This window comes from Heloderma suspectum, chromosome 7 (assembly GCF_057233095.1).
Source record: "Heloderma suspectum isolate Gila_16-S chromosome 7, 16-S_ref, whole genome shotgun sequence".
NCBI classification, from domain to species: Eukaryota; Metazoa; Chordata; class Lepidosauria; order Squamata; family Helodermatidae; genus Heloderma; species Heloderma suspectum.
In genome coordinates, this window is record NC_139464.1 from 75,772,419 (window position 1) to 75,798,286 (window position 25,868).

Sequence of the window (25,868 nt, forward strand, 5' to 3'; positions counted from 1 at the left end):
CTTGATTTGGAATGGGTTTGGCTAATGAGAGTAATTCCTCCCCAACTCAGAAAATAACCTGTCCTGCTTCCAAGCCCATTTTGAAGTTGGACCACATCATATTTATGAAGGCATCAAATACAGGATAGCCACGAGCACTTCTATAAAAATCACTGCAATTCCCTGAGCCCTTCCCCTCCCCACCCAATGGACCTGGTGGTACCTGCAACACAAGGGAGATCTCATGGAAGGCCTTTCTGTGGAGCCTAGAATGTTGAAATGAGTGTCCTGGGTGTCAGGGATCTTGGAATATGTAGTTTTTCAAAGTGCCTGAGTACTTAGCAGTGACATCAGGTGGCCTGAAACTGCATGCCCCAAGGCAAGAACATAAGAAGAGCCCTACTGGATCAGACTAAAAGGCCATCTAGTTCAGTGTCTTGTTTCTCAGGTGCCTCTGGGAAACCCTCAAGCAGGTCATAAAGGCAATAGCCATCCAGCTGTTGCTCTTGGGCAACTGGTATTCAGTGGCATACTGCTTCTGAAACCCGAAGATTCAATCTAACCATAACAACTAATAGCCACTGACCTCTCTCTCTCTCTCTCTCTCTCTCTCTCCATGACTTCATCTAATCCACCTTTAAAACTATCTTCAGTTCATGGCCATCACTACATTTTGTGGCAGCGAATTCCATAAATTCATTTGAGTTGTGTGAAGAATTACTTTCTTTTATCCATTCTTAATATCGTGCCCATACTGGTTGATCTTAAGCTCTAGTATTATGAGAAAAGGAGAAAAATGCCTCACTATCCAGTTTCCACCCTATGCATAATTTTATCAAACCCTGTCATGTCCGTCCTTATTCACCATTTTTCTAAACTAAAAAGCTCCAATTCATTGTTGTAGCCTTTCCTCGCAGGGAAGCTTCTCAAAGCCTCTAGTCATTTTGGTTGCCCCTTTCCCAGCTTTGTAATATTCATTTGAAATGGGGTGACCATAAATGTACACAGTATCTGAAGTGTGGTCTCGACACAGATTTTTATAAGAGCATTATAGTACTGGCCTAAGGCCTCTTGAATTATGGTGCCCTCTTTGGAGCTAAGTTAGTTTTTGGTGGAAGGGAAGGGAGCGGGTGCAGCCACAGGGAATGATGGCACTGAGGGAAAATCATTACTTTGGGCCCATAATAAGCTTGGGGGTGGTGGTGATAGTTGTGGAGGTGAAATCTTAAGTTCAGCATTGCAACACTGGCTAGACAGATATCCTGATATCTTTTATTTCTTTTCAGTGTACGTGTTCTGATAGTTGTTTTGTAAAAAAAAATAAAAAAATCTAAATAAATTTAAAAATAAATAAATACATTTTTTAAAAAGACTCCAATTTCCAATTTTGGTGCCATCTCTGTTTTGAGTGTACCCTTAGAACTGACAGTGTCAGCTGAGAGCCAAACTAGATGTTACATGCAGAGATGCGCAACATTATCTGGATGGATGGGATGTTTCAAAAATTGAATGAGGCTTTTGGAATGGGCAATCAGGAATGCAGCAGCAGGAAGAAGAGGAAGAGGAGTTCCTAGATTTTCCTTCTTGCTGTTTTTCTACTCCAATTTGATACCCCACTTCTGCCTTTTCCCCTGTTGGATTTCAAATCCATGTTTGTCCTACAGAAATAGAGCTGACGGTGAAAGGGTTAAGCATCCCCTTTCCATCCTGGAAAAGATGCTTTTAGCTTTAAAATGCAATTGGGGAAATGCTACATACACACATCTGCATGTTAATGTGTAGTCTGGCCCTGACATCCTATGCATGCTGAGACAGAAAAAAGTCCTACAACAGCATTCCCCAGCCAGCCATGCTGTCTAAACATGCATAGGATTGCTCCCTTAGGGCACAATCCTATGCACATGTAGACAGAAATAAGTCCTACAACTCCCAGCATTCCCCAGGCAGCATGGCTGGCTGGGCATGCTGGGAACTGTAGGACACTTTTCTGTCTAAACATGTATAGGATTGCACCCTTAGTTATTTAAAAAGCAATGACAAAAATTAAAAATGGACAGTTCATTCATACCTCTTCATTTCTGTATTTTCCCAGCCAATAAACTGGGTCACCAGGGTAACCTACAATTTTACCCTTAAAGAATGCAATGTAGAAACATGAAGAATAATAGTTGACGAACTGGAATAAAAACATCTTCATAGTCAGGCTGTTTTCATAATCAGTCTGTGTCCTTGGTAATTCTGCAGTTTGCAGGGCAAGGGAGAGAGAAATTGTTAACCTGAGAACAGCTTTGGAGACAAATATATATGTCTGTTGCAGCCTTGAATACAATTTACATTGTTATAATTTAGATTATTTCGAATTATCTAATATAGTGTACCCATTATGCTACTTCCATGGCTATGTGCTGGAAAAAAAAAAGGGGGGGGGAATGTACTGTTCCACAGGAGAACAAGCAGCAATTCTCAATGCAAAAAGCCTGTAGCAGATTCAATACATAATGAACATAACATTTTGATGTGATGCAAATGAAAGAATATTAAAATGCAGCTTCTTTAGATGCACCGAGATAGGCCAGTTCCTTTAATGTAAATGACCTCGATGGGAAGAAAACCAGCAGTCTTGCAATGGTTTAGCTATTTACTTAGGAGATAAAGCTTTCAAATAGTGATTCTTTTCCTATTTATTTACAAGAAAATGGCTATCCTATCTATAAACAATAGCTAATGTAATTTAATGTGTTATGCAGTGCTGATCCGTTTTCATAAAGCTGGAATTATTATAGTAATCTTCTGTGCTTTGTCAGTTTCATAAACATACAGCTTGATATACAATTGATCTTTCATGCTGGATATACAAGGATTTCTTAGACAAGAAGCTGAATGTCATTTCTTTGTTCACTGAGAAAGTCTGTATTTAAAAATATTTAGAAGTCACTGCAAGCAATGGTGGAAAAGTTCTAAAGTACATGGCCCATTCATTCTATCTGTTGGGTTACCACTTAGGAATACAGCATTTTTCTCCATTTACCCTGGATGTTTTGTAGTTGGCCTATTACATGCTAACCTTACCGAAGTCAGTAATCATGATTGCTACTTTCTCATAGAACATGTTCAGAATCATAATGATTACGAAGCTGATGACTGAGGCAGATACTGAAGTTGCTGCTTGTGGAGTCAGGTACTTCTGGATCGCTTCTGTTCCATTAATGTGCCTGGCAAGTGTTGCAGAAAACACCAGGAAAACAGACAGTCTGTACACAATTATGCCAATAACTGAGGCGATAATGAGCAGGATCTGGAAACAAAGAGCAACCGATATATCATTAATATATAATGTGTGCATACATGCACATTTGCATTTCTTCTTTTTTTAAAAAAACAAACTTTAATTTTGTTGGGGGGGTTTCCCCAGACTTCCAAATAGCATCCAAAATAATCACCTGCAGGAAGAAAGGGTGCTACAAGACAGTGGGCTTCTAGCATTACCAATCAAAAGATGTTGTGCAGCTATTCTGTCTCTCCCTTCTTAACAGATATTTTTATGATAAGAAAAAAAGACAAACAAAGCAAAGGGAAAACATGTGAAAGTTACAAATGGAAGATGACAACATCTGGACCTCACATAAAATTCCGTGAATGAGGCAGGGCAATTGCACAATAAAAACCTTGTTGGAAGGACCCAAACACACACGAAAAGTGAATAGACTATATAGGTAGATAGTGAGAATGAGAAAAGAGCAAAATGAAAAAGCAGATGGGGACTGGGTATTAATAAAGATTTAAAAAAAGAATACAAGAATAGCATGCAGGACAATGCATAATAAATAGGGATGTATGGATTGTGTAAAATCTGTTCTGTCTGTGTTTTGTGGATTGTCTGGCGCCTTTTGTTCTGTCATTTGCCCATCAGAAGAATCAGATTTTTTGTTTCCAGATTTGTGAAAATTTGCATTTGCACAAATTTGCACTTGTGAAGATGCACAAATTCTCCGCAAATACGCATTTTCATGCTTTAGCCTATAGGGGAAATGCACATTTTTGGCTAGGCTTTTTAAATTTTGTGTATTTTTCTACCGTAAAATCTGCATGAAATTTGGGAAAATTAGGAAACTGGTCTGCAAGTTTGCAGAATCTGCCCGACAGACGAAAAGCCAGTTCACTGCAGAATCCACAGGTCGGATTCATGAAAATCTGAACTCATTTGGTTCCATTGCGGATTTTGCCGACATCCCTAATAATAAAATACATGACTTCTATCTTGGAAATAATTTTAGCTTCTTCTGTTTCACCTCTTTCCCTCTTCTTAGCCTTTACAACACTTTCCTTGGGAGGAAGAAAAGTTTGTGGTACTACTGTCATGACTGTCTCTCTAAGGCCAAGGTAGTACCTGCAGCCATGATAATGACAATCCCACCCATCTTCATTGAAATGTCTTAAAGTGATGGGAGAGGCATTCAGGATAGCATCTCGATGCACCTTCTAGGTAGTGAAAGAGTGGTGTAGCAGCCAGGAGGACATACTATCATTTACTCCAAGCAAATTCAGCATGTTATGCTTGCTGCAGGTATAAATAGGACTCTACCCTCCATCCCAATGCAGCTACATTAAAAACCAGATGCATTAAAAACCAAACAAGTACTGGATATTTAAAACATGCTTAAAGTGCAATCCTATGCATGGTTAGACAGAAAAAAAGTCCTATAACTCCCAGCATTCCCATGCTGGGAATTGTAGGACATTTTCTATCTAAACATGCATAGGATTGCACCCTAAATAGTATAGTGATAAAATTCTGTCTTTTATTTCACTCCCATTCCCCAAGCCTTTTCTCCTACTTTACTCGGGGCCAATCTAGGGTTGATCAGGGAAGCCACAGGATATGTCTGCCCTGCTCACATATAAAGCAGAGTTGGGGAATTATTTTTTTACAAGTAAAAAGCATGCAGGTGAGGGAAGCTAAATCCACCCTGTTGCCTGCCTTACCTCACTGCACTCTACTACTTCCTTGAAGCACTTTGCTCCTAGCGCAGCTCCAGTGCTGGAAAGTGCTGGAAACAATGGAGTGCAGCAAGGTAAGGCAGGGAAGGATTTAGAGTGTCCTCACCTCATCTGTGTGCTCCTTTTCATGTAAAAAATAAATAAATAGACCTTCTCTGCTTTTGACCTGAATTGGACAGATTTGTGAATAAATGCATATGGTTGCTCCCATCTCATCTAGTGTGGCCCTCAGACTGAGACTAACAGTGGTTCTTGGAGGCATCAGTTCTTCTTGCTCTAACCATCTTAAACTCCAGAATATGAGGCACATGCCTAAATCAATATCAGTAAATATTATCATGGGCACAGCATTCCTTGGGATCTGTAGGGCAAGGGGATCCTATTCAATGTTGATAAAAGTGGATAAAGCCAAGGCAGGAGTGGAGAAACACTTTAACATGTTAAAATCCTGTACCCTGGGTCTAAATAATATCCTTCTCCTGCTCCTCCTATGGATTTTTGTTGTCCTTGCATGACACCCAAGGTGAGACCCACACATAATTCATTGAAAGGAATGAAACACACATTCAGATCTGGATCTCACTAGTAAGCATTAGCTTGGATTCTGAAGTTTTTTCCCCACTGGCAGGAATGTCCCAGAGCTCATGATGGGATTATCCCACAAGTGGAAGTGGGGAGAGGCACATTTCATTGTTCCTCCCTTTCTCCTGCAGCCCCTTATGACCCCCCAAAATCTGTTCCAGAGGTTTGGAGGACCCTCCAAAGTAGGATGGCAAGGTGCTGCAGGAGGAGGACAAAATTGACAGAAGTCGGCTCCTTTGCACCAGCGCGATGCTCTGCTGGATTGTAAACCCTGATGAAATTAATTTACAGATACTACTAGATATCAAGCCAAGGTCTTCATTGTATTTTGTATTTAAAAACACCTGCTTGGTAGCTGTGCTGTAATAAGTTCCTTTGGGGTATGTGGGTTATAATGGCAGCAGTGCAGTATTGTAAAATTGAGTTACCACTAATTTCTTATAAAGCAGAAGGTGCAGAGGGCAATTTTAAGGGCAGCATGGGCAGGCCCAATAAAAGAAAATCAGCTGGGGAGAAGCAGTTTTGGGGTGGGGAAACACAGTCAGAAACCTCTTGCCACCAACCCATGCTCCATATTAACCCCCCCCCCTGCAAATCGGCATGATCTATATTGGCCCTGTTCAGACATCATGCTAAACCATTATGGTTATGAATTTTGAACTAACCATGTTGGCTTAGTGTGCTGTCTGAACAGGTGTCCGTCCCATCCATGGTGGTTTATTAACCATGGACTAACCACATTCACTAACCACTTGCTGCAAGATGGTTAGTGGGCTCTACTATGGCTTAGGATGAAGTCTGAACAGTCTACGTGGTCAATTGAGAGCTGCCATAGAGCTCCGCAGCAAGAGCAGCCAAAGAAGGAGTAGCTGCCAAGCACCAAAATGGCCAGCAGTGCAAAGGCTGCTGGGATGCATGGTCACCCATCTGGAGGACTGTGGGTTCCTGCAAGAGGGAGGGAAGTTAGAGAATGGTTAGTCTAACCATGTTGCGGAACATGGTTACTATCACATGTGGCGGTAGCATTCGCAGTGGTTAGTAGTAACCACCATGCACCGTGGTTAGCCTAACCACCCTTCCCTAATGTGTGTCTGAACAGGGCCATTCTGACATATGAATTGTGCTACCTAGTTTGCACCTTCTAGCTGGTGTAAGGAAAAATAGTGGAATTCATAATGCCTCTTAGATAGGGGTTACAATCTGAACTGTACTTGATGAAAAAAAAGAAGCCTTACTCCATATTCCCTTTTCATGTGGTGGTTCCTGGGGGTGGGGAGGGGGTGGCAGAAGCGCTGTTACAGCACTTCCTATGCACTGTCCGGCCTCCCCCACCCCCGCTCTGAGGTGCCCAGGCTAGACAGTAGACATCAGCCTTCTAGCTGCAAATGCAGGGTGGCTGGAGCATGGAAGAGAAGATCCCGAGTTTGGAGGCGGCCAACTATCCCCATAGGATTGTGCCTTAAGTGGATTTTAAGTCCCAAATTTGTCTTAAAGTGCATTTAGGTTTATACAAAAAACTTGACATCAATGGCCACCATTCTCAGGGACCTATAATATACTAAGGTCTTTATGGGTTTTTTTAACATAAAGTGCTCCACGGTGTTACATTTTTTTCATGGTTGGCTTGACTTCTTTTAACTTTTACTTTTAATTAAAGCAGAAACATGGGGAAGATTAAAGGAGCTCTGCTAGCGGAAATGAAAAAGCTAAAAAAGACCCATTCATCTGTAACATGACATTGAACCACATTGCTGGAGCAACAAGTATGAAAAAAATAGAAGGGAGGTTAATTTATCTTCAAAATAACTCACTTTGCTTTTATGGTATGGAACAAGGCATTTAATAAAAAATGCAGTGTAAGGAAACAAGAGTCTAAATTTTCAAGCAAAGTCCTCAAAATTGAAAAGGAATTTGCCTAAGAACAGATTTGCATAACAAGTATCTACTTTGCATGAGCAAATATTCATTGAATAAATAGTTCACATACTATTCTGACCTAGCCAGTACAACAGAGCTACTGTGTTCAGTGCCCAAACACGACCTAGATTACAAAGACTGGACTTAGCTTCACTTCATGTGTGTTTTGCACAAAGGGAAGCCATGGGGAATCCCAGCTCCTTGGAATGTGACCCCTATTATAGAAGCAGCTTAAAAAATGTTTCACTGTGCATACCTGTTACATTTAGGTGCACTCTAAAGCATTTTAAAACATACCTTTAAAATTTGACCTGTGAAGTGGCCCATAGAATCCAAGAAATTAAGCTGAGAAACCTGATGTACAAGATGTGTCAAGAGGTGAGAAGGGGGTTCAGAAGCTGGGGGATCAAGTTGGAGTAAGAAGTCAGAAATCCAGAAATATAACCATCAGGAGGAAATCCAGCTGTGCAAAGATGCCTGGAATTCAATACAAGATAGCAGAAGGAAACAGGAAATGGGAGAAGGAAAGAGAGCAAGTCTGGAATAAGAAAGAGAAATGCTGGACTATTATAGGAAAAAAAGAAAGAAAAGACCAGGGATCCTGAGAGCCAGTTTAAACGTAGAGGTGCTTTCATGGCACAATCCTCTCATTTCATTATATTCTCTCAAAATACATTTGGAAGATAGTTTGTTTTCAAAATGCTCCAAGGCCAAAAATATCCCTCTCTGTTGAAAGCTTGAGAATGCTAGGCTTGAAATCCTTCTCTCTGATGTTAGATTTCCATGTACTGGGAAATATTGGGGGGTGGGGGGGAGGGGTACTTTGCAAAAGGCAAAGTCCTATACCATTCTGAGGCAGTACAGCCATGAGAGAGAACTGTACCACACAAGTACCTGTCGTTTAGGCAGGGGCCATATCACGTTGCTCATTTACGACATCTATCATGCTGATGGAGCTAAATAAAATGCTTAGTAGCAGTAGCAGTAGTAATTTTACCCAGAATAAGACAGCACTTGTACAGAAGGTCATCCTTATACACTTTCCACAGGCTGTATATGGGACATGCTCTTCTTGCTGTGAAGAAAGTTGATTGAGAATGAATTATTTGTATGTCCAGTGTCATATGCACACTTTTTTTTTTCTTTTTTTTTTTTTAAGAGAACCCACTTTAGTATTTGGTCTTTAGGAAAGACAGTTTGGGTTTCCAATCTTTTTCCAGACTAGAATCCTTTATGTTCCATGTTGGCTAGTCATTCTTTTAGGTTAAAAATGTCACCCTCAACCTCATTTAGCCTGATGAATCTAATTTTGACAGGCTTGGATGGCTTCCCACATTACAATTTCATACCCAAAGGCCAGGATCCAAGGAACCATTCAGTTAGTTACAAACGCCCTAGGGGGAACGGTTTTTTAAATAGGAGCCCCCCTCATGTCATATAGATATCTGTTTTAGAATTGAGCAGACTTTCAAAAGCAGTTTCTGATATGCCACGGAGATCTGCTCTTCAAGGAAAAAACCAAAACGCAAATCTCACTGGGCATCCCCAAGCCCTTGGCCTGCATGCCTGAAGTAATTCTTTGGATTGTTGCCATAGATGCGTGTATTTTGTAATGTTAGAATGTCTGTGTAAGTTTGGTTTTTGTGGCACAATATGTATGTCTGAAAAGAGAACTGGGAATCAGCTAAAGACATATTTGTGAGACCATTTCCAAATTACAAAATGCCCATCTTTGCACATAGTTGAGGAGCTCTATATATATTAAATGAGAAATTCAGACCCTTCAAGCCATGAGCCTAATCTGGCCCACAGAGGTTCCACATCCCACCTGTTGAGCCTCCTTGAGTTCCTCCAGTGGGCAGCATTTGGGATGCGGGTGGGATGGGGATGCGGGCGGTGACTGGACAGTGCTGGGAGGAGAACTCTTCCCAGTGCTGGTTGAGTCCTTTTGCATGGTATGCACCACCCCCACAGTGACAAAACCTGCCATGTGCTCAGCACTGAGAAAGGCAAAATGGGTGGGGCAATGACAGTTCCCCCCCCCCCCATACACACAAATTTGTTTGGCATGATATTGTAAGAAGCAGCCCTTGGAGTCCAATCCTAACCACATTTACTTGTAAGTAATTGCAACATATTTCAATCAGACTTCCTTCCAGGGAAGTGTGCTTAGAACTGCAGCCTTAGTTAAAGGACTCTTGTGAATCAGAGCTAAAATGACTTTTTAACTTTATGTCAAAGAAAAAGCTTACAATATGAAAGGAGTATAGAACAATTCCTTTTGCTTAAAATCAGAGAGCCAGTAATGTTTTAGCTTTTGCTTGAAAAATGCTCAAAATAAGGCAGCTTCAAAATCTTACCACTAAAATTAGCTATTGTTTAACACAAGATGCAAGCATCTTAGATTCATTCAAGTCCATCATGGAGTGACTTAAAAGGGAAGTAGATTATACTTGCAGTGTAATAAGAAATAGGATTCTGATCACCATAGTGAGGTCTAAGAGTAGTTCTCTCCTAGGTGAAATTGGGAGGTGATGCTTTCAAACGTTATTATAAAAACATTAAAGAATCAGCAACAAAGCACATCAGAGTGAGGAAAACATATCCACTGCTTTTCAACACCAAACCACAAAAAGAAGGGGCAGGGGAAGGAATGATTTTTCAGATGTTAATATCTAGTTGTTCATACATAGGGTAATAATGAAAGAATATCATAGGAAAAAATGCAACATATTAATAAACTGCATTTTGGCATCCATCATGCTCATGAAGATAATTTTGGGCACAAACTAACTGTGATATGATAGATTTCCAATATGGCTCTCATGGATAAGTATATTCTAGATATACTGGACTACAGAATGAAAAAAAATATAAGGTAGGCATTTAATTAAATCAGCTCTACAGCTTGTTTCTACTAAGGTGATTGAGTGGGTGGTGGCGATGCAGTTGAAGGCACACTTGGAAGAAGCCGATTATCTAGATCCATTTCAATTGGGCTTCAGTCCTGGGACAGAAACGGCCTTGGTCGCCTTGGTGGATGATATGAGGAGGGCTCTGGATAGGGGCGAATGCTCCTTACTTGTTCTCTTCGACCTCTCAGCAGCTTTTGATACCATTGACCATGGTATCCTCCCGGACTGCCTGGAGGGGTTGGGCATTGGAGACACCATATTACGGTGGTTCTAGTCCTTCCTCTCTGGCAGGTACCAGAGGGTAGCACTGGGAGAGGAGGTTTCAGACCCGTGGCTGCTCACTTGTGGGGTGCCACAGGGTTCCATCCTCTCCCCGATGCTATTCAACATCTATGTGAAGCTGTGGGGGCTATCATCAAGAGATTTGGGGTGTGGTGTCATCAATATGTGGATGACATACAGCTCTACCTCTCGTTTAAATCTTTACCAAGGTTGGCCGTAGAATCCTTGTCCAAATGTCTGGAGACAGTGAGTGGCTGGATGGGGAGGAATAAGCTGAAGCTGAACCTGACAAGACTGAGGTACTTTTGGTGGGAGACAAGAGGAGGCTGGGGGATGTTGACCTGGTGTTGAATGGGGTATGCTACCCTTGAAAGACCAGATCCGCAGCCTGGGGTCATTTTAGACTCCCAGCTGTCCATGGAGGCTCAGGTGTCAGCTGTGAGCCGGACAGCGCTGTATCAACTCCATCTGATACGGCGGCTGCACCCCTACCTTCCCAACCATCTGCTCCCATCAGTAGTACATGCCCTGGTCTCCTCTCATTTAGACTACTGTAATGCAGTCTATGTGGAATTACCTTTGAAGATGGTTCCGAAGCTGCAGCTGGTACAGAACATGGCGGCTCACCTGATTAAAGGCAGCCACCGGTGAGATCACATCACTCCAGTGCTGAAGGAGTTGCACTGGTTACCAGTTGTTTTCCAGGCCAAATTCAAGGTGTTGATTTTGACCTTTAAAACCCTATATGGTTCCAGCCCAGCCCATCTTACGGAGCACCTCCAGCAACACCAGACAGGCCACTCAACAAGATCAGCCTCGGATGGCCTTCTCTCTGTCCCATTAGCCAGGACAGCTAGGCTGGTGAGGACGAGGGAGAGGGCCTTCTCTGTGGTGGCCCCCACTCTGTAGAAGTCCCTCCCTAGGGAATTCCGCCATGCCCCCTCTTTAATGAGCTTCTGCCATGCATTAAAAACATGGTTGTTCAGGCAGGCATTTGGGGTGGGTTAGGGTATTTGTAGAAGTATGATGTTTTTAATGTAGAATTTTATTGTTTTAAACTGTTTTTATTATTGTACATCACCCAGAGTAGCTGGGTGACCAGCCAGATGGGTGATTAATAAAATAAATAAATAAATAAATAAATAAATAATCTATTTTATCCCTCATTGATTGATCAATTGATTGATCTAAATTATACACTTCACCTTCATAAAAATAATAAAAGGAGATGATTTCTTAACAAAGACTACGTTGCTATCTTGCCATCGCTCAGCCAAATATATTAATTTAATTCTGACAATTCAGCCAGCTTCAAAACTTTTGCTACCCATTCTTTCAAAGAGCAGTTTGATCACACCATTTCCTGGCACTAAAGTCTTTGCTTCTGTCAACAAATTTCAAAGTGTTCTCTCTCTCTCTCCTATTAAAGCCCTACACGGGCTTGGCCCTGAGTATCTCAGGGAACTCTAAGGTGGCCCTGTGCCCTATTTTACATAGGACAGGCCTCTTTTTGAAGGCCTCTCAGAGGACCATCCTCTATTTGAAGGGCTGTCCATTCCTGGTCTGTTTTAAAGATAAAGAACCATCAGAAGGGAGAGCTGGGCCTTGAAATTTCCCACCAACTGTGAGCACCTGGACAGAAGACTGAGCAAGGCACACAGTTAACCCGGTCACAGTTTTCCCCAGTATGGTGAGATGTACTATATTTCTATTGAAATTATATCAATTATTTCTAAATGTGCATTGATGCATATAAATTAGCATATGCAAATTTCATGCATATCTATGTCCTCTTTTGCCTTCTTTTTTGGTGTTGCTTTTCCTCGTTTTTTGGAGGAAAAAGGCCACCCTAGCGAACCCCTTTCTCCTATATCACTTCCATAGGGTTTTCTCCTATATCACTTCCATAGGGTTTAACATTTCCCAGTGAAGTTCTGCACATGTAACCAAAATGTAACAAAACTAGGGCCCTAGCTAGTGATAAAACATTTACTTTGCATGCCAAAGATGCCAGGTTTAATGCCTGGCATCTCCAGGAAAGGCTGGAAAAACTCATGTCTACAGTCTTGGAGTCCTGCTGCCAGTCATCATAAAGAATACTGAGCTAGATGCATCAATGGTCTGACTTCGTATAAGGCAGCTTCTTCTACAAAACATCACTCCTATCACTCTGTTCTGATGGTAGAATTCCTTTCTGGGTTATAAGGTTATTTTGTTACATTCCCTTACTTCTTAGTAATTCTGTGTAGTCATCTAGTTCACAAAACATTTTTAATTACAGAAAGTTGCCAACCTCTAAGTTGGTGAGAATCAACACAACTACCAGCAGAGACAAAGATGATCTTATTATGCTGACGACTAATTTATATCACCTAGATGTCTGACCTGACTTCTACAATGACCTTGCCACAATTTTTGGTTTTATATCTTTATGTTTTGAGCATCTTTAAGTACTACACTGCTGAAGACTGAGAGTGAATAACAGGAACTGGAATACTCATAAGGCTATAAACAGCTACTTTATAAAGGGTCAGTGGTCATTCTTGTCTATTTCACCAAGAGCAACTGGCAAATGGGTTTAAACTTAATTCTCCAAGTTTCCCTTTGAGACTTTTCCCAGTCCTTCTAATTAAGATCCTTGAAGTTGCGCGCGCGCACACACACGCGCGCGCGTGTGTGTGTGCACAGTATATGCATTCTATTGCCAGACTATGGGCAGTATCCAATAGCAGCCATGTGTGTGCAGCCAGCCTCGCTGGCCTCAGTCCGCACGCAGCTGCGATATAGCACTTCCAGGGGAAAGCCCTGACATGAAAGAAAACACTTGCTTATGGAAGAGGCGTGGCCTGCCCCTTCCAGAAATGAGCGTTTTCTTTTGCGCTGGGGCTTTCCCCTGGAAGAGCTATATCACAGCCACGCATGGACCTGGTCCTGGCAGGGCTGGCCATGCATGCAGAGTCCCTATTAGATACTACCCTATGACACCTTCTCCATAGTAGCTTTGTATCATCTGTGCTGTTAAACATCTTTTTAATATACACCCCTGGCCACTGACAAAGAAGGGATAAATGGGCAGAGCATTCAGAATTTTTCATATAATATTTCCAACTAAACAATTAAAAAAATTAAAATGCGATTAAAAAAAAATCCTTACCTGTGTGATTTCATTCACTACTACATGATGGCATCTTGCTTCATACTCTGGACGTACTTGTTCTTCTTGCTCTAAGAACTCAACAGTGTCCCATTCATATTCCAGCTCAGCCTGCTGTCGTTTCCAAAACTCCAGAAACAAAGTAACTGACCGAAGCATAAAATAAGAAGAACTAGAGCAATGTTCAAGAGTTATTCATTTTCTTTGCCATTCTATGCAGAAGCAGAGTATAATGGAATAGCACCAAGTTTTTATGACGGGAATAGTGAAACCTATTTCTTAAGAAAATGATTACTCTGATTATTTGGCTTCTTTTTGTGATGCATCAGCATTTCTATACATGCAGTAAAAAGAAGGCATTACTGTTTGTTTTCACCACTACCCTGGATACTATATATAATAAATTAACCTGAAATTTGTACTGCAAAATTGTCAAAAACGTCAGTGAACCCTTTCCACATCAACTTATTTGCCAAGGGACTCCAGTACATCGTACCAAATTCTGAGGCATGCTAAAGTACACACTTGCTTCATACTGGATACAGGTCAGGCGTATGGTGCTTCCTATTGCCTTTCTTGAACCTCAAATCCATGACCTAAAATATACCCAACACTCTCCTGTAGATACATATTGCAGAGGAAGATTACTATAAGGCTTGTAGTATAAGCTGTCTTTCAGGGAAACTTGTCTTCTGGTGCTGATTTTTTTCATCAAGAAACCCCTGATAAGTTTCTGACAAACCCAAAACTGGGACACAGTTTGAAAACACAACTATAGTAGGGAAAATATAAGCCCAGATCTATTCATTTTCCTATAACATCTGCCAAAGTGACCCTTCATCACTTATAGAAAGAGAACTAATTCTAGCATATGTCATATACGACAAATCACCTCTAAAACAGTGCTGGATAATGCCGATAACGTGGTTTTTTTTGCTGGCTGCATGTTGGCCCAATATACTTCAGTGTAGCATCCTATTCTTATTATTTTCAGAATTTCAAGTTTGATTATAAGCTGGATTGCCAGTGTAAAGCTGCTGACTCCTTAACTATGGTTAAGGAATCAGAGCAAGGATATGGGTTTTCACACCACCACCACCACTCTGGCAAACATTTTCCCTGTTGGTCTTAACTATGATTGGCACCTAATCTAGCCACAGCTGTTAATAAGGATTTGAAACTCACAGATGCCATGCTATCTCTTCGGACACAGCAACAGGAGACAATACACTAAAATAATGATGACTGTCAAATCTTGGTTATCGAAAATCCCTGCATCCAGTGAAACTACTACTGTTATGTAGTAGATCAAAACTAAGCTGTTGTTTTGTGCCAGACAGCCATTAAGCATTTTTAAACAGTTGATTGATGGATGGTGACCCACAGGTACTTAAGAAACAATGCAAACCTACATATGTCTACTCAGAAGTAAGTCCCACAGAGTTCAATGGGACTTACCTCCAGGTAAGAGTGTATAGGATTGCAGAATAAGGGCGCAATCCTACCGGGGTAGGCAGCCGCCTCTAAGCTGGGAGGTGACTGCCTATCCCATGTATCTTAAGGAGCACCTCCAGCAACACCAGACAGGCCGCTTAACAAGATCAGCCTTGGATGGCCTTCTCTCTGTCCCATCAGCCAGGACAGCTAGACTGGTGGGGACGAGGGAGAGGGCCTTTTCTGTGGTGGCCCCCACTCTGTGGAACTCCCTCCCTAGGGAACTCCGCCATGCCCCCTCTTTAATGAGCTTCTGTCGTGCATTAAAAACGTGGTTGTTCAGGCAGGCATTTGGGGTGGGTTAGGGTACTTTAGAAAATGTTTTTACTGTAGAATTTTATTGTTTTAAACTGTTTTATTGTATGCTGTACATCGCCCAGAGTGGCTGGGTGACCAGCCAGATGGGCAATTAATAAATTTAATAATAAATAATAAAATAAATATAGGCCAGGAGAAGCTGCCCCGCATTTGTGGCTAGATAGCTGATTTCAGCTGTCTAGCCACGGGAAGGCAGAGCGGTGGAAGCGGTTGCAGGATGACACGTTGGATGTGTCATACCAGCATTTCCGCCTTCCCTGCACCGGAACACCCCCTGGAACGCCCTGTTTTCGTCACTCCGTGCTCCTCTTCTGAGCATGGAGCATGGGGCCATTCTGAGCTGCCTGCAAGGCAGCACAGGGAGGTCAGTTTTCAAGGAACTGACCTTGGAGCATGGGCTCCGAGGTCATTTCCCAGAAACAGACGTATCCTATGGCCGTCTAGCCTCTGACTTATGGTTCCATTACTGAAATGATAATTACTTATACATATTTAGAAATTGTGCTGCAGAGTACATGACTGAAAAAGCTTTAAATTATATTTAATATAAATATGTTAGAAAATAAGTAGCTTTGATCCCTTTTAACATTAAGTTAGAAACAAAGCTGTGACATATTTAATGTAAAAAGCACATTTGTTCTTGTCAATTTGCAATGTTTGGCTGAAATGTTACAACAGCACTTTTTGTATATTAACCTTTCCACAGTGCTAATGGTAGTCTAAATGTTCCTTTACATACTGTGCAATTAGATTTCAATATAGCATTAGTTTTAATCACAAGCAAGTAAGTACACTGATTAAATAGGAGTGGTTAATGCTAGCTGTAGTGAGACCTTGTAAATGGCATCAATTCAGTCAAACAAAGTGCTTTCTGGGTAAACAACTTTACTTTGACCACTGAATACAACATTAATCAGTCAATGGGAACATTCTGGTTAAGGAAGTATTTTTCTTACCAAGAGATGGCCCTATTGCTTATAAGTACTGCATGCCTAGCATATCAACTAGGGACATCAGAGGAATCTGGTTGCAGGGGTAGAGCTTGGCATGTTTTTGCCATCTCAGCCCCCTGGACTCCAGCTTGCAGATTCTCAGGCTTGCCTGACTCGATGCACACTGAGTTGGGCAAGCTCACCATTTTCTGCTTTTTAAAATTTTTGCAAATCATGATTTGCACAAAAGTGTGGGTACAAATATTTACAGAAATCATGATTTGCACAAAATCACAGCTGTAAATAGCACAATTTGTGTAAAATTGCAGGCATAAATGGCCATTTATGCAACCATTTTGTGCAAATCACAATTTCCATAAATATTTATACCTACGTTTTTGTGCACATCGTGGCTCAGAGATTAAAAAAAGGGAAAGTTCCCAAGTTTTGGGAACTGACCTACTGCTCGGTGAGCATTGGGCCACTGAGGGAATCCATTGAGCCAAAAGTGATCAGGATTTCCTCCTGACAGCCATCCCCAACTACTAAAATGAGGAAAGGAGAAAGCATGGAAATATTTATAACCCTTTAGTCATTTTCTCTGACACACACCAGCTTCCTTCTTGATGTGATAGTTTATTACATGCAGTGTCTTTTTTTTAATGGGGTCACATTACAAAAAAAATCATACCTCCACCTGCAGTCTGCAATGGTACAGTCCAGTAGTCTATCACTCATTCTATCACCCCATTCTGCATAATCTGTAAATGGTTCTGCATCATTTTTGGAGTGTGAAATCAAAACACTATAAAAGGATTCATTCATTCAAGTACAAATGAACACATGGACGGATTGACAGGCGTCTGCTGGCATCACCTATGGCCAATGTGCCTTCAAGCGTATCATTCTCAGCAAGCCTAAGTGTGAACAACTGAATCTGCATATGGTTCTCTACATGAAATCTAGGACCCTAGGAAATTGAGGGTAGCATGCAGAAGCCTATGGACATTCTTGTGTATGTACCCATTCGCTGTACAAAACATAAAGTGTGATGGAGTATTTGAAATTTGCTTTTATATATCTTGTCCCAGTGCACATATTTAAAATCCCCCATCGAGAGTGGCCACATCAGCAACCACATGGGGAAAGTTGTGTAGTATTTGGAACACAGAGTGGCAGTGTGGTGTAATGGTTAGAGTGTTGGTCTGGGACTTGGGAGCTCTGGGTTCTAGTCCCCACTTGGCCATGAAACTCACTGGGTGACTTTGGGCCAGTCATCAACTCTCAGCCTAACCTACCTCACAGGGTTGTTGTGAGGATAAAATGGAGAGGAGGAGGATCATATAAGCCACCTTGGGTTCTTTGCAGGAGGTAAAAAGGTGGGATATAAATGTAACAAACAAACATCCTAATACCCAACCCCTACACTTATGCAACTTCTTGCCCTCATACTGGTGGTTGTGAGAACTTGCATGAGTTGGACCTCCAGGGGATATGTCAGATTGGACTACTGTAGTAATGGTGCCACTTTGTATGAGGAATTTTTAACAGAGTGGAGGAAATATGTAAAAACCTACTCCCAATATCCCATCAGAGGCTAGCATGACTTAGACATGCCTCTACATAATGTGATAAACTGAGATTTTTTTGGAAAATATATGAACTGGGACATAGATATAAATGATCCAAAATAACTATTACTGAAATATTTTAATTTATTTCAGGAAATTGAGATGCTTTCCTTCAAGGTGGCACAATTGTTGCAAGATATTGCTTTTTCCCAACATTCAAATCATACTACTTCATTGTTGAAAAAAATGTCATCCTTCTCCCACTAGTACCCCAGCCTCTTTTAGCAGATCCATTGTTCTTACAATGTGGCTTCATCAGTGTCATGGGTACTTATCGGACAATGCCTGTGTATTGTTAGCCGCTAATCAAGTCAGCTCTCCAGATGAATGCTTCTGCCATTTTGTAAGCGTATGTATGTATGTATGTATGTATATATGTATATACAGAGAGAGAATGAGAGAGAGAGAGAGAGAGAGAGAGAGAGAGAGAGAGAGACTGCTCTCTTGTGTTATCATTCAGGTGTAGTCCTTTACAAATGAAAAAAAATGAAGCAAACATCAGGAAGGGTACCCCCCACCATCTGCAACAATGCTCTGCCATTTGGTATACCATTGTTTTCTTTCTTTCCCTCAATTTTTCTGAAGGATATACACCCTCTATTCTCCATGAGCAGAGGTGTGATTTCAGGAAGGGATTACCATAGGACTCAGAGTCTTTTCTCTCACCTCCTATTCCTGGCATGCTGCTGAGGGACAATTAGGAAAGGGAAAGTGCAAAGAGGTTTATTTGAGTGTTATGCTGATCATTTCCTGTGTACATAGCTGTGCTGGGCTGGGCAATGAATCATGTTCGCAGTTTCCTACTCATCTGAATAAGCATGTAGGCAGACTCTGTGATGCCTGTACATGATCTTCATGCACAATTCTATACTACACAATTGCTGCAAAATATAAATGATGTTATAAACATAGCCATATGTTCCTGCTTTGATTTGCATTAAACAAATACTCCTACAAATAATATATTAGCTTACCCCATATTCCCATAAATACCGCAAACACCAGTGTTCCAAAGCTATCAAATATGCACAGTTTCTGGAAAACAGTAAGGGGAAAAATAGCTTAACATATAATGCTATATTATCTTTTCACACAGAAAAATAACATCCTCATTTGTTCCTGCGGTTATTGTTGTATACAGCCTGATTCCATGAGGAGTAATCAAGTACCAAAACAGTTTTTCATGTGCAGATCGACTGTTATGTCATGCAACCAACGGCTCTGTGCTTGATATTCTTGGCCCATGCACACAGTGCCAAACCAACAGTGCTCATTATCCTTTCTGTCTTCTTGCCCCACAGCTGATGAGCTGAAGGTTCTGACTGTTTGCTAGAGGGAAGAAAGTGGCTACCAACTGTCAACCACTTCGTTGCTGCTGTAGGAGAAGCCATCTGGTTAAGGGCCTCTTGAGTTTTATGGTTAAAGAACCCCATTTTCTAGTGTTCCACCAAATTTTATAAATCAGAAAACTGTAACACCAGCCCAGTTCCATATTATTAAAAACATGACCAAATTTGCTATAGATGGGATTTAAAAAGGGACACCATTTTTAAGCCTACATCATGTCCTGAAAAGAGGGACAATACTTAAATGTTAGGAATATGAAATGCATGCATTAAAAACCAGAGCAAACGAAAAACCAGGACGCAGATGAACTGCCTCAGGCTGGATTTAAACAATATGTTCCTTCTGTGATGGTAGCAACTGTCAGATGATAATGTGATTGTGTAAAATTAATATCACAGATCATCTATTCCAGCTGTTGCATACTTATCATTAAACAAAGTTCCACTAATGGAAGGCAAGCTATAATGTGATAAGCTTATCACATGAAAGATGTGATACATCTTGGTCTATTTAATAATGCATAGATTTTTTGAACGGTTTCAGCCTCTGATCTATTTTTTTTCATGTTTACCCTTTTCATATCCCTTACATTATTGTTCTAACAGGAACCTTAATGAAGAGAAAGGATATGCTAGCTCAGTGCTGCTCTATTTATGAAGGAGAAGAAAGTATTTTTGATCCCAGCTTTGCCACACATAGCATCAGACAATTACTGCCTCTTTGGACACAGTTGTGCAGGACAAGGCCTCAGGTATAGTGCAGCAGTTCAATGGAGTGTCTATTTTGTCACAGCTACTTCATCACAGCTACTTCAAAAATGAGCAGCACATGGGATACAGAAATATAACGTAGACGTTTGCTTGAAAAGGTATTTTGACTGTTGGGGATGATGAGGCCATGGGGGGAAAAGCATTCTTAGATCACTGAAGTCTTCACTAATTTTGCCCAGAAACAGTACTGTTTGTACTTTTTGTAACCACTTTGATATATTTTAAAAATATGGTAAGTGGCATATACATTTCTTAAATAAATAATACTGATTTCTACTTTCCTGATGCTCCTTCTCAGCCTCTAAATTAATAAATAAGCAGATTGTCTCCAAGATACCATTTGCACTGTTATGCATCCAGACTCTTTCAATAGTTAATGAGCCTTTCCTCAAGTTTGATTTACTCAAAACTGCCCATCAAGCCCACCCATGATATGCTAAGAACTGTAATCAGCTAGTTGCATTTACCCCATTTCTTTTCACAGTGAACTTGGTGTACTGAATTATTATATGAAGTCCTTCCTTTTTGTTGCTTGCATTTTACCTTTATTTCAAAATAAAACATCATGCCACCAAAAAAGAATGCATTTTCTTATGCTGCCAAAGGAAATGCTGTTACCTTGGATGATTCACAGGTGATTGTGAGGTTCCAATATGTACACTGTTTATCACATTGTGGGCACATGATGATGTTACCTCCTATGTTAGGGTCACATACTTCTTGGCTAAAAATAAAAAAGAATCCATCTTATATATTATGTAATTCAATGTACAAGTTGCTAAATCCACCGCTTTCATAAACCATTGTCCATCCCTACCATATTCCTTTAGACTGAAGGCAGACATTACTTTAAAGGCCTAGCTAGCAGCTGGGTCTTTTTACTCTAAAGTAAGTGCAAAATAATGATCCATTGACTTTAATGGATCACTACTTGGCAATAGAAACTGCAGACATGGGGGGGCAATCTAGATCAGGACCACAGCAAGGGGGACAGGGTTAAAGCCCCCTACCCCCACATTATGGTGCTGATCCAGGTTGGGTGCCCTGGTCTTAATCCAGAGTAAAATGGGGGCGGGGCAGGGAGGCATAGCTGCTAGGTACGTCTTTAACATAATGTCTACTTTGGCTCTAAGATCCCACTTCACAAGGCCAAACAGATTTTACATACCACAGCTGCATTTGTTTCAATGGCCCTTTTTTAAACAGGAAGAGCAAGCAGGAAAAACAGTTGAGTGGAAGAGGTGCTTCATCCTTTTGCCATCCACTGTTACTCTGTTCCAAATTACATCCCTCCAAGTGACTCCTTCCACTAGGATATTTAGCCTTGGATAGATGGATTAGAGTAACTTATTTTCTATTGCTCTTGGACTGTCATCCTGAAACCCCTTGTCTAGAATAACCCATTGATTTCCTCCTTTATAGTTCCTTGTTAGTGTTCATTTTATTTTATTTGTCATGACTGTCCCATGAAAATTTTTGATTCATAAATCAAATTATTGTTTATATTGGATCATTAGTTTTCATAGGAGAATGCTATATTAATTTCAGCTAGGAGTTAGATGAAAAGCTGCTGATATTTCTCTTTATGCTTATCATATGCCCAAAGGAGGATGCTTAAAAGTCTGAAAAGAATATTACTCAAGAGAACTATAACACAAAGGAACTACCAGCAGCAGGGACAAAAAGGAGGTTTAGAAACTTTGTCTTAGATAACAGATTTGTGGGGCACTTATAACAGCACTCACTGAAAATTAATTGTCCTTAGCATATTTCAACCTTTCACACTGAAAGTGGTTATACAGTAATAAAAGAGTGTCATCTTTTCTTGACACCATTGAAAGCTGGAATAACTATTTTACCCTATGTAAGTTATTATAAAATAACTACCAATGAAATCCTATGCATGTCTGCTCACAATTAAGAAAATGATTCTAACACCCAGATCCTCTGGATGCAGTGGGTATCTCATCCTTTCATGGAGAGGAGCTCTGCTGGCTGGGGGCACATCTATTCTGATGGCCCTGAGTACACTCATGGAAAGCTCCATACACACAGATCTACTGCTGCTCGTGTTTCTGCCAAGGGTAGGCCCAAAATTGGGCATTCTGGAAGAAGAGACAGGTTGTATGTAGTCTTAGTTCTGCTGGACCCACAAGTAGGATATGTCTTCATGTGCCACTTGTGGGTTTCCCACAGGCAGCTGGTTGGTCACTATGTGAACAGAATGATGGACTTTTGATCTGATCCAGCATGGTTCATATGTTCTTATGTCCTCTTTGTTCCCCTGAGAGATCCAAGGATTGGCCCCCTCACATACACCAGTCTGGAGCAGGCATTGATATTTCCCCTCCAGCTGAAACCAATGGGAATGGAAAACAAAACCAAAACAAAGATCTGCCAGAGAAGAAAAGAAAGAAGAGATCACCCCTCCTTGCCTTCCATGAGCCTGCAATGCTTTGGAAGTGGTGGATGATCCGCCACTTCACTTCTCCTTCCCCTGTTCCACTAGGATTCTTCTGCCCATCCTACTGAGTTCAACTGAACTTACTCCCAGGTAAGTGCTTATAGGATTGTACCTTAGGTTTACTAAGCTGGAAAGACAAATCATTATATGAGAATGGTGTAATGAATGAGTGAGGACCTTAATGCTGGATCATATATAACATGAACTACATGAAATGTTATAGGTTACCTCCAGGTGCAGTTGTCCTTTGTAAAATAACCATACAAAAAGCATCCAAGTCCAACTACTGCTGCCAGGAGTAACATCTGAGTATAGAATCCCAGCCAGGCAAAATAGATCCCAATTTTCTCACCATAATATTTCCTGTGGATACAATACATCCTTTGAAAATTAATAAATTATTGTGCACTGCCATCACTTCTGTGCTGCTAGATTCCTTGTAGTAATTGAACTTTGAGGCTTCCTTCTGTGTTAAGGAATGACCCAAAAGATCATTCAAAAGTAGTGATTACATCTTTTTCCCCCCTAGCAAAACTTTAACTACCTCATGAGGATATTTTCTCAGCAAGGAGATGCAGAAATGGAGAAGACTCCACTTATGAAATTTCTGCTCATCACTAACAGAATAGAAACTTTCCCAAGACAGGCCCTATCCATGAGCACCATAATATTTCCACATGTGTTAACATTCATACAATGAGGGAGATATTCTCAGTGGATTCTCCACAACTGTGAAACTTTCCCTGGATTTTTGCCAAACCTCAGGCTTGGCCATTTTAAGACCTTTTTGTCTGGGGTTAAGTTTTTGTAGCTGCTCTGAAGCAGGTTGATTTTGTTACAGTTCAACATTTTTATTTTTAAAACTTTTTCAAACATTTTCCCACTCACACTGCAATATTAGGATAAGGAGGGATATAAATATTAATTCATTCTTCTAATTAAGATTCACATCCATGCATTGTAATTACAATGACTGTAATTCAATCATTGTAATTACACTGTAAATTACATCTACAAATCCATTAAATAACATAAAATAATTTCTTCCCTACAAATAAGGCCTTGATTCTGATTTATTATACAAAGATGCATAGGTATTTTGAACATGTGATGAGCTGGATGATAATACAAAATCAAACATTTAATCTCTGAGGAACTTCAAAGCAAAAAATTAGGGTGAATAAGCCTGGTCCCTCAAGTGTAATGTGTTTAACATGTGTTTTATACAAATAAGATTTCCATGTAAGGAAAAGCATATGTGTTTAGATCATCAGGTTTGATGATGGCACACATGCGTACACAAAGCAAAATGTACACATATACAGTTGTCCTGCTTGATTATCTACTTGCACTTCCATGTTTTCCCTGTAAAGCATTACTCTCCATAGAAAGGGGAAAAACATGCACACATTTGAAGTGGCCCTTCAATCCTTCTGATGTCTCTCCAAGCCTACCTGACAAGATCTAATGGCTGCAATTTGAAAATATTTAGAGGATGGGCCCATTCTCTGTATAGCAGGTACCGTTCATTTGGGCAGCTGGGATCCTCAGACTGGTAGTTGAATCTTGACTGTAAAACAGAATTTTTCCCCATTAAGTGGATGATTACCCCAACCTCTTTGAAAATACAACTCATATCCTATCTTTTTAAAAATCAGCTCATGTTTAACCCCCCGCATCAACATGAATCACTTGTCTTGAAGCATTTTAAGTTACACTTTACCATTATCACTTAGACGGTGCTGTTAGGGAGGAAAGATAGCAGCAGAAAGCATGATGGGGCTCTGAGATCCCTAAACAAGGATTCAAGAGGTAAAATGAAAGAGAGTCAACAACTCCTGGTAAAAGATGAGCCAGTTAGCTCTGCCAGCAATGTGTTTCCAATTGCTTCCCTAAATCTCTCTGAGCTCAGGCTTTCTTCAAACAATGGTGTTTCTCCAAACAATCAACAGATGGTCAGAGATAACAGCTTTTACCTACTGAGCATCTGCTTACTCTTCTGTCTACTTTTTTCAGTGAGCAAAGCTGGAGTCTGAATTGGAGAAAAAAATGGAGCTTGGAAGGAGAGTCCAGTGAACCCAGTTATAATTCTGCAAGTAACCATAGGAGTGTTTGCTTCCGTAGCCACCCAGTTTACTTTCTTTAAAACAATTTTGGCTTATTGGAAGAGGAGGCTTGTGGAAGAAACTCCCCTTCCTCTTGTTTTGACAATAGGGAAGGTAACCTGAAGGGGGCAGTTCTGTTGGCAAAAGAGACTCATGTTTTTGATACTAAAGAGGTTTACATACTGGAATTGTAAATACTCAGGTGCTGAAAGTTTCATCAACCAGCTGGGAAATGGAAAGAAACCAATAATGTCAGAGCTTCTTCCGTCTGGCAATAAATTGTGAGTCCTGGGGTTTGGCTTCAGAATATTTTTGGAAAAGACCTCAGGGTGGGGGGGGTGTATTGTATTTTGTAGCCTTATTGATATTTGCGGACTGACTGCAGCTGGGAATCTGTGTCACCTAGTGTGGAGTGGACTCTGTGGCCCAGTTCACACATAATGAGAAGCCACCATGGCTGAATTTCCCTGTGGGGTTTTTCATCATGGCAACAGCCACCACTTTGATTATTCAAGCCACAGTGGGCATGCACCATAGCTTGTTGTTATGTGCGAACTCAGGGAGGGTGAGTTGTTGGGGTGGTTGATAAGCCACCCACAACCCATGGGCTATTTTAGGGTTGCAGCTGGTTTTTTAACCACTCTAACAGCTCACCCTTGCTGGGTTCACATGTAACGACAAACTATGGCACACCCCCACTGCAGCTTGAATATTCAAAATAGCCTCCATCACTGCAACAAGGAGGCCTTTGGGGAAATTCCCCCACCGTGGCTTCTTGTTACATGCGAAGCAGTTCTGTTTGTGCTTGAATTTTTTTAATGAGAAGGCTGATAAACTGTTCAGACTAAAAACCACCAATGTGGGATTCTAATAAGGGAATAGTGTAAAGGTTCAACTGGAGGAATTCATATAACAGCACTTGGCCCTTTGACATCTCTATTGGAATTCTGATAGTGATTATCTATTGGTTGGGTAGAATG

General features: G+C 40.8%; 1 protein-coding gene across 1 annotated transcript in view; it reads right to left on the reverse strand.

The window, feature by feature from the left end:
- ANO6 (anoctamin 6) overlaps window positions 1-25,868 on the reverse strand; it is a 108,525-nt gene that overhangs the window by 13,414 nt on the left and 69,243 nt on the right. Inside the window, exons 7-14 of the mRNA XM_084810660.1 lie at window positions 24,238-24,353; window positions 23,012-23,146; window positions 20,938-21,043; window positions 19,177-19,237; window positions 13,828-13,973; window positions 8,474-8,551; window positions 3,049-3,274; window positions 2,048-2,217 (exon numbers count right to left, since the gene is read on the reverse strand). Coding sequence (XP_084666786.1) covers window positions 2,048-2,217; window positions 3,049-3,274; window positions 8,474-8,551; window positions 13,828-13,973; window positions 19,177-19,237; window positions 20,938-21,043; window positions 23,012-23,146; window positions 24,238-24,353 — 1,038 coding nt within the window. The remainder of the gene's footprint in view (window positions 1-2,047; window positions 2,218-3,048; window positions 3,275-8,473; window positions 8,552-13,827; window positions 13,974-19,176; window positions 19,238-20,937; window positions 21,044-23,011; window positions 23,147-24,237; window positions 24,354-25,868) is intronic.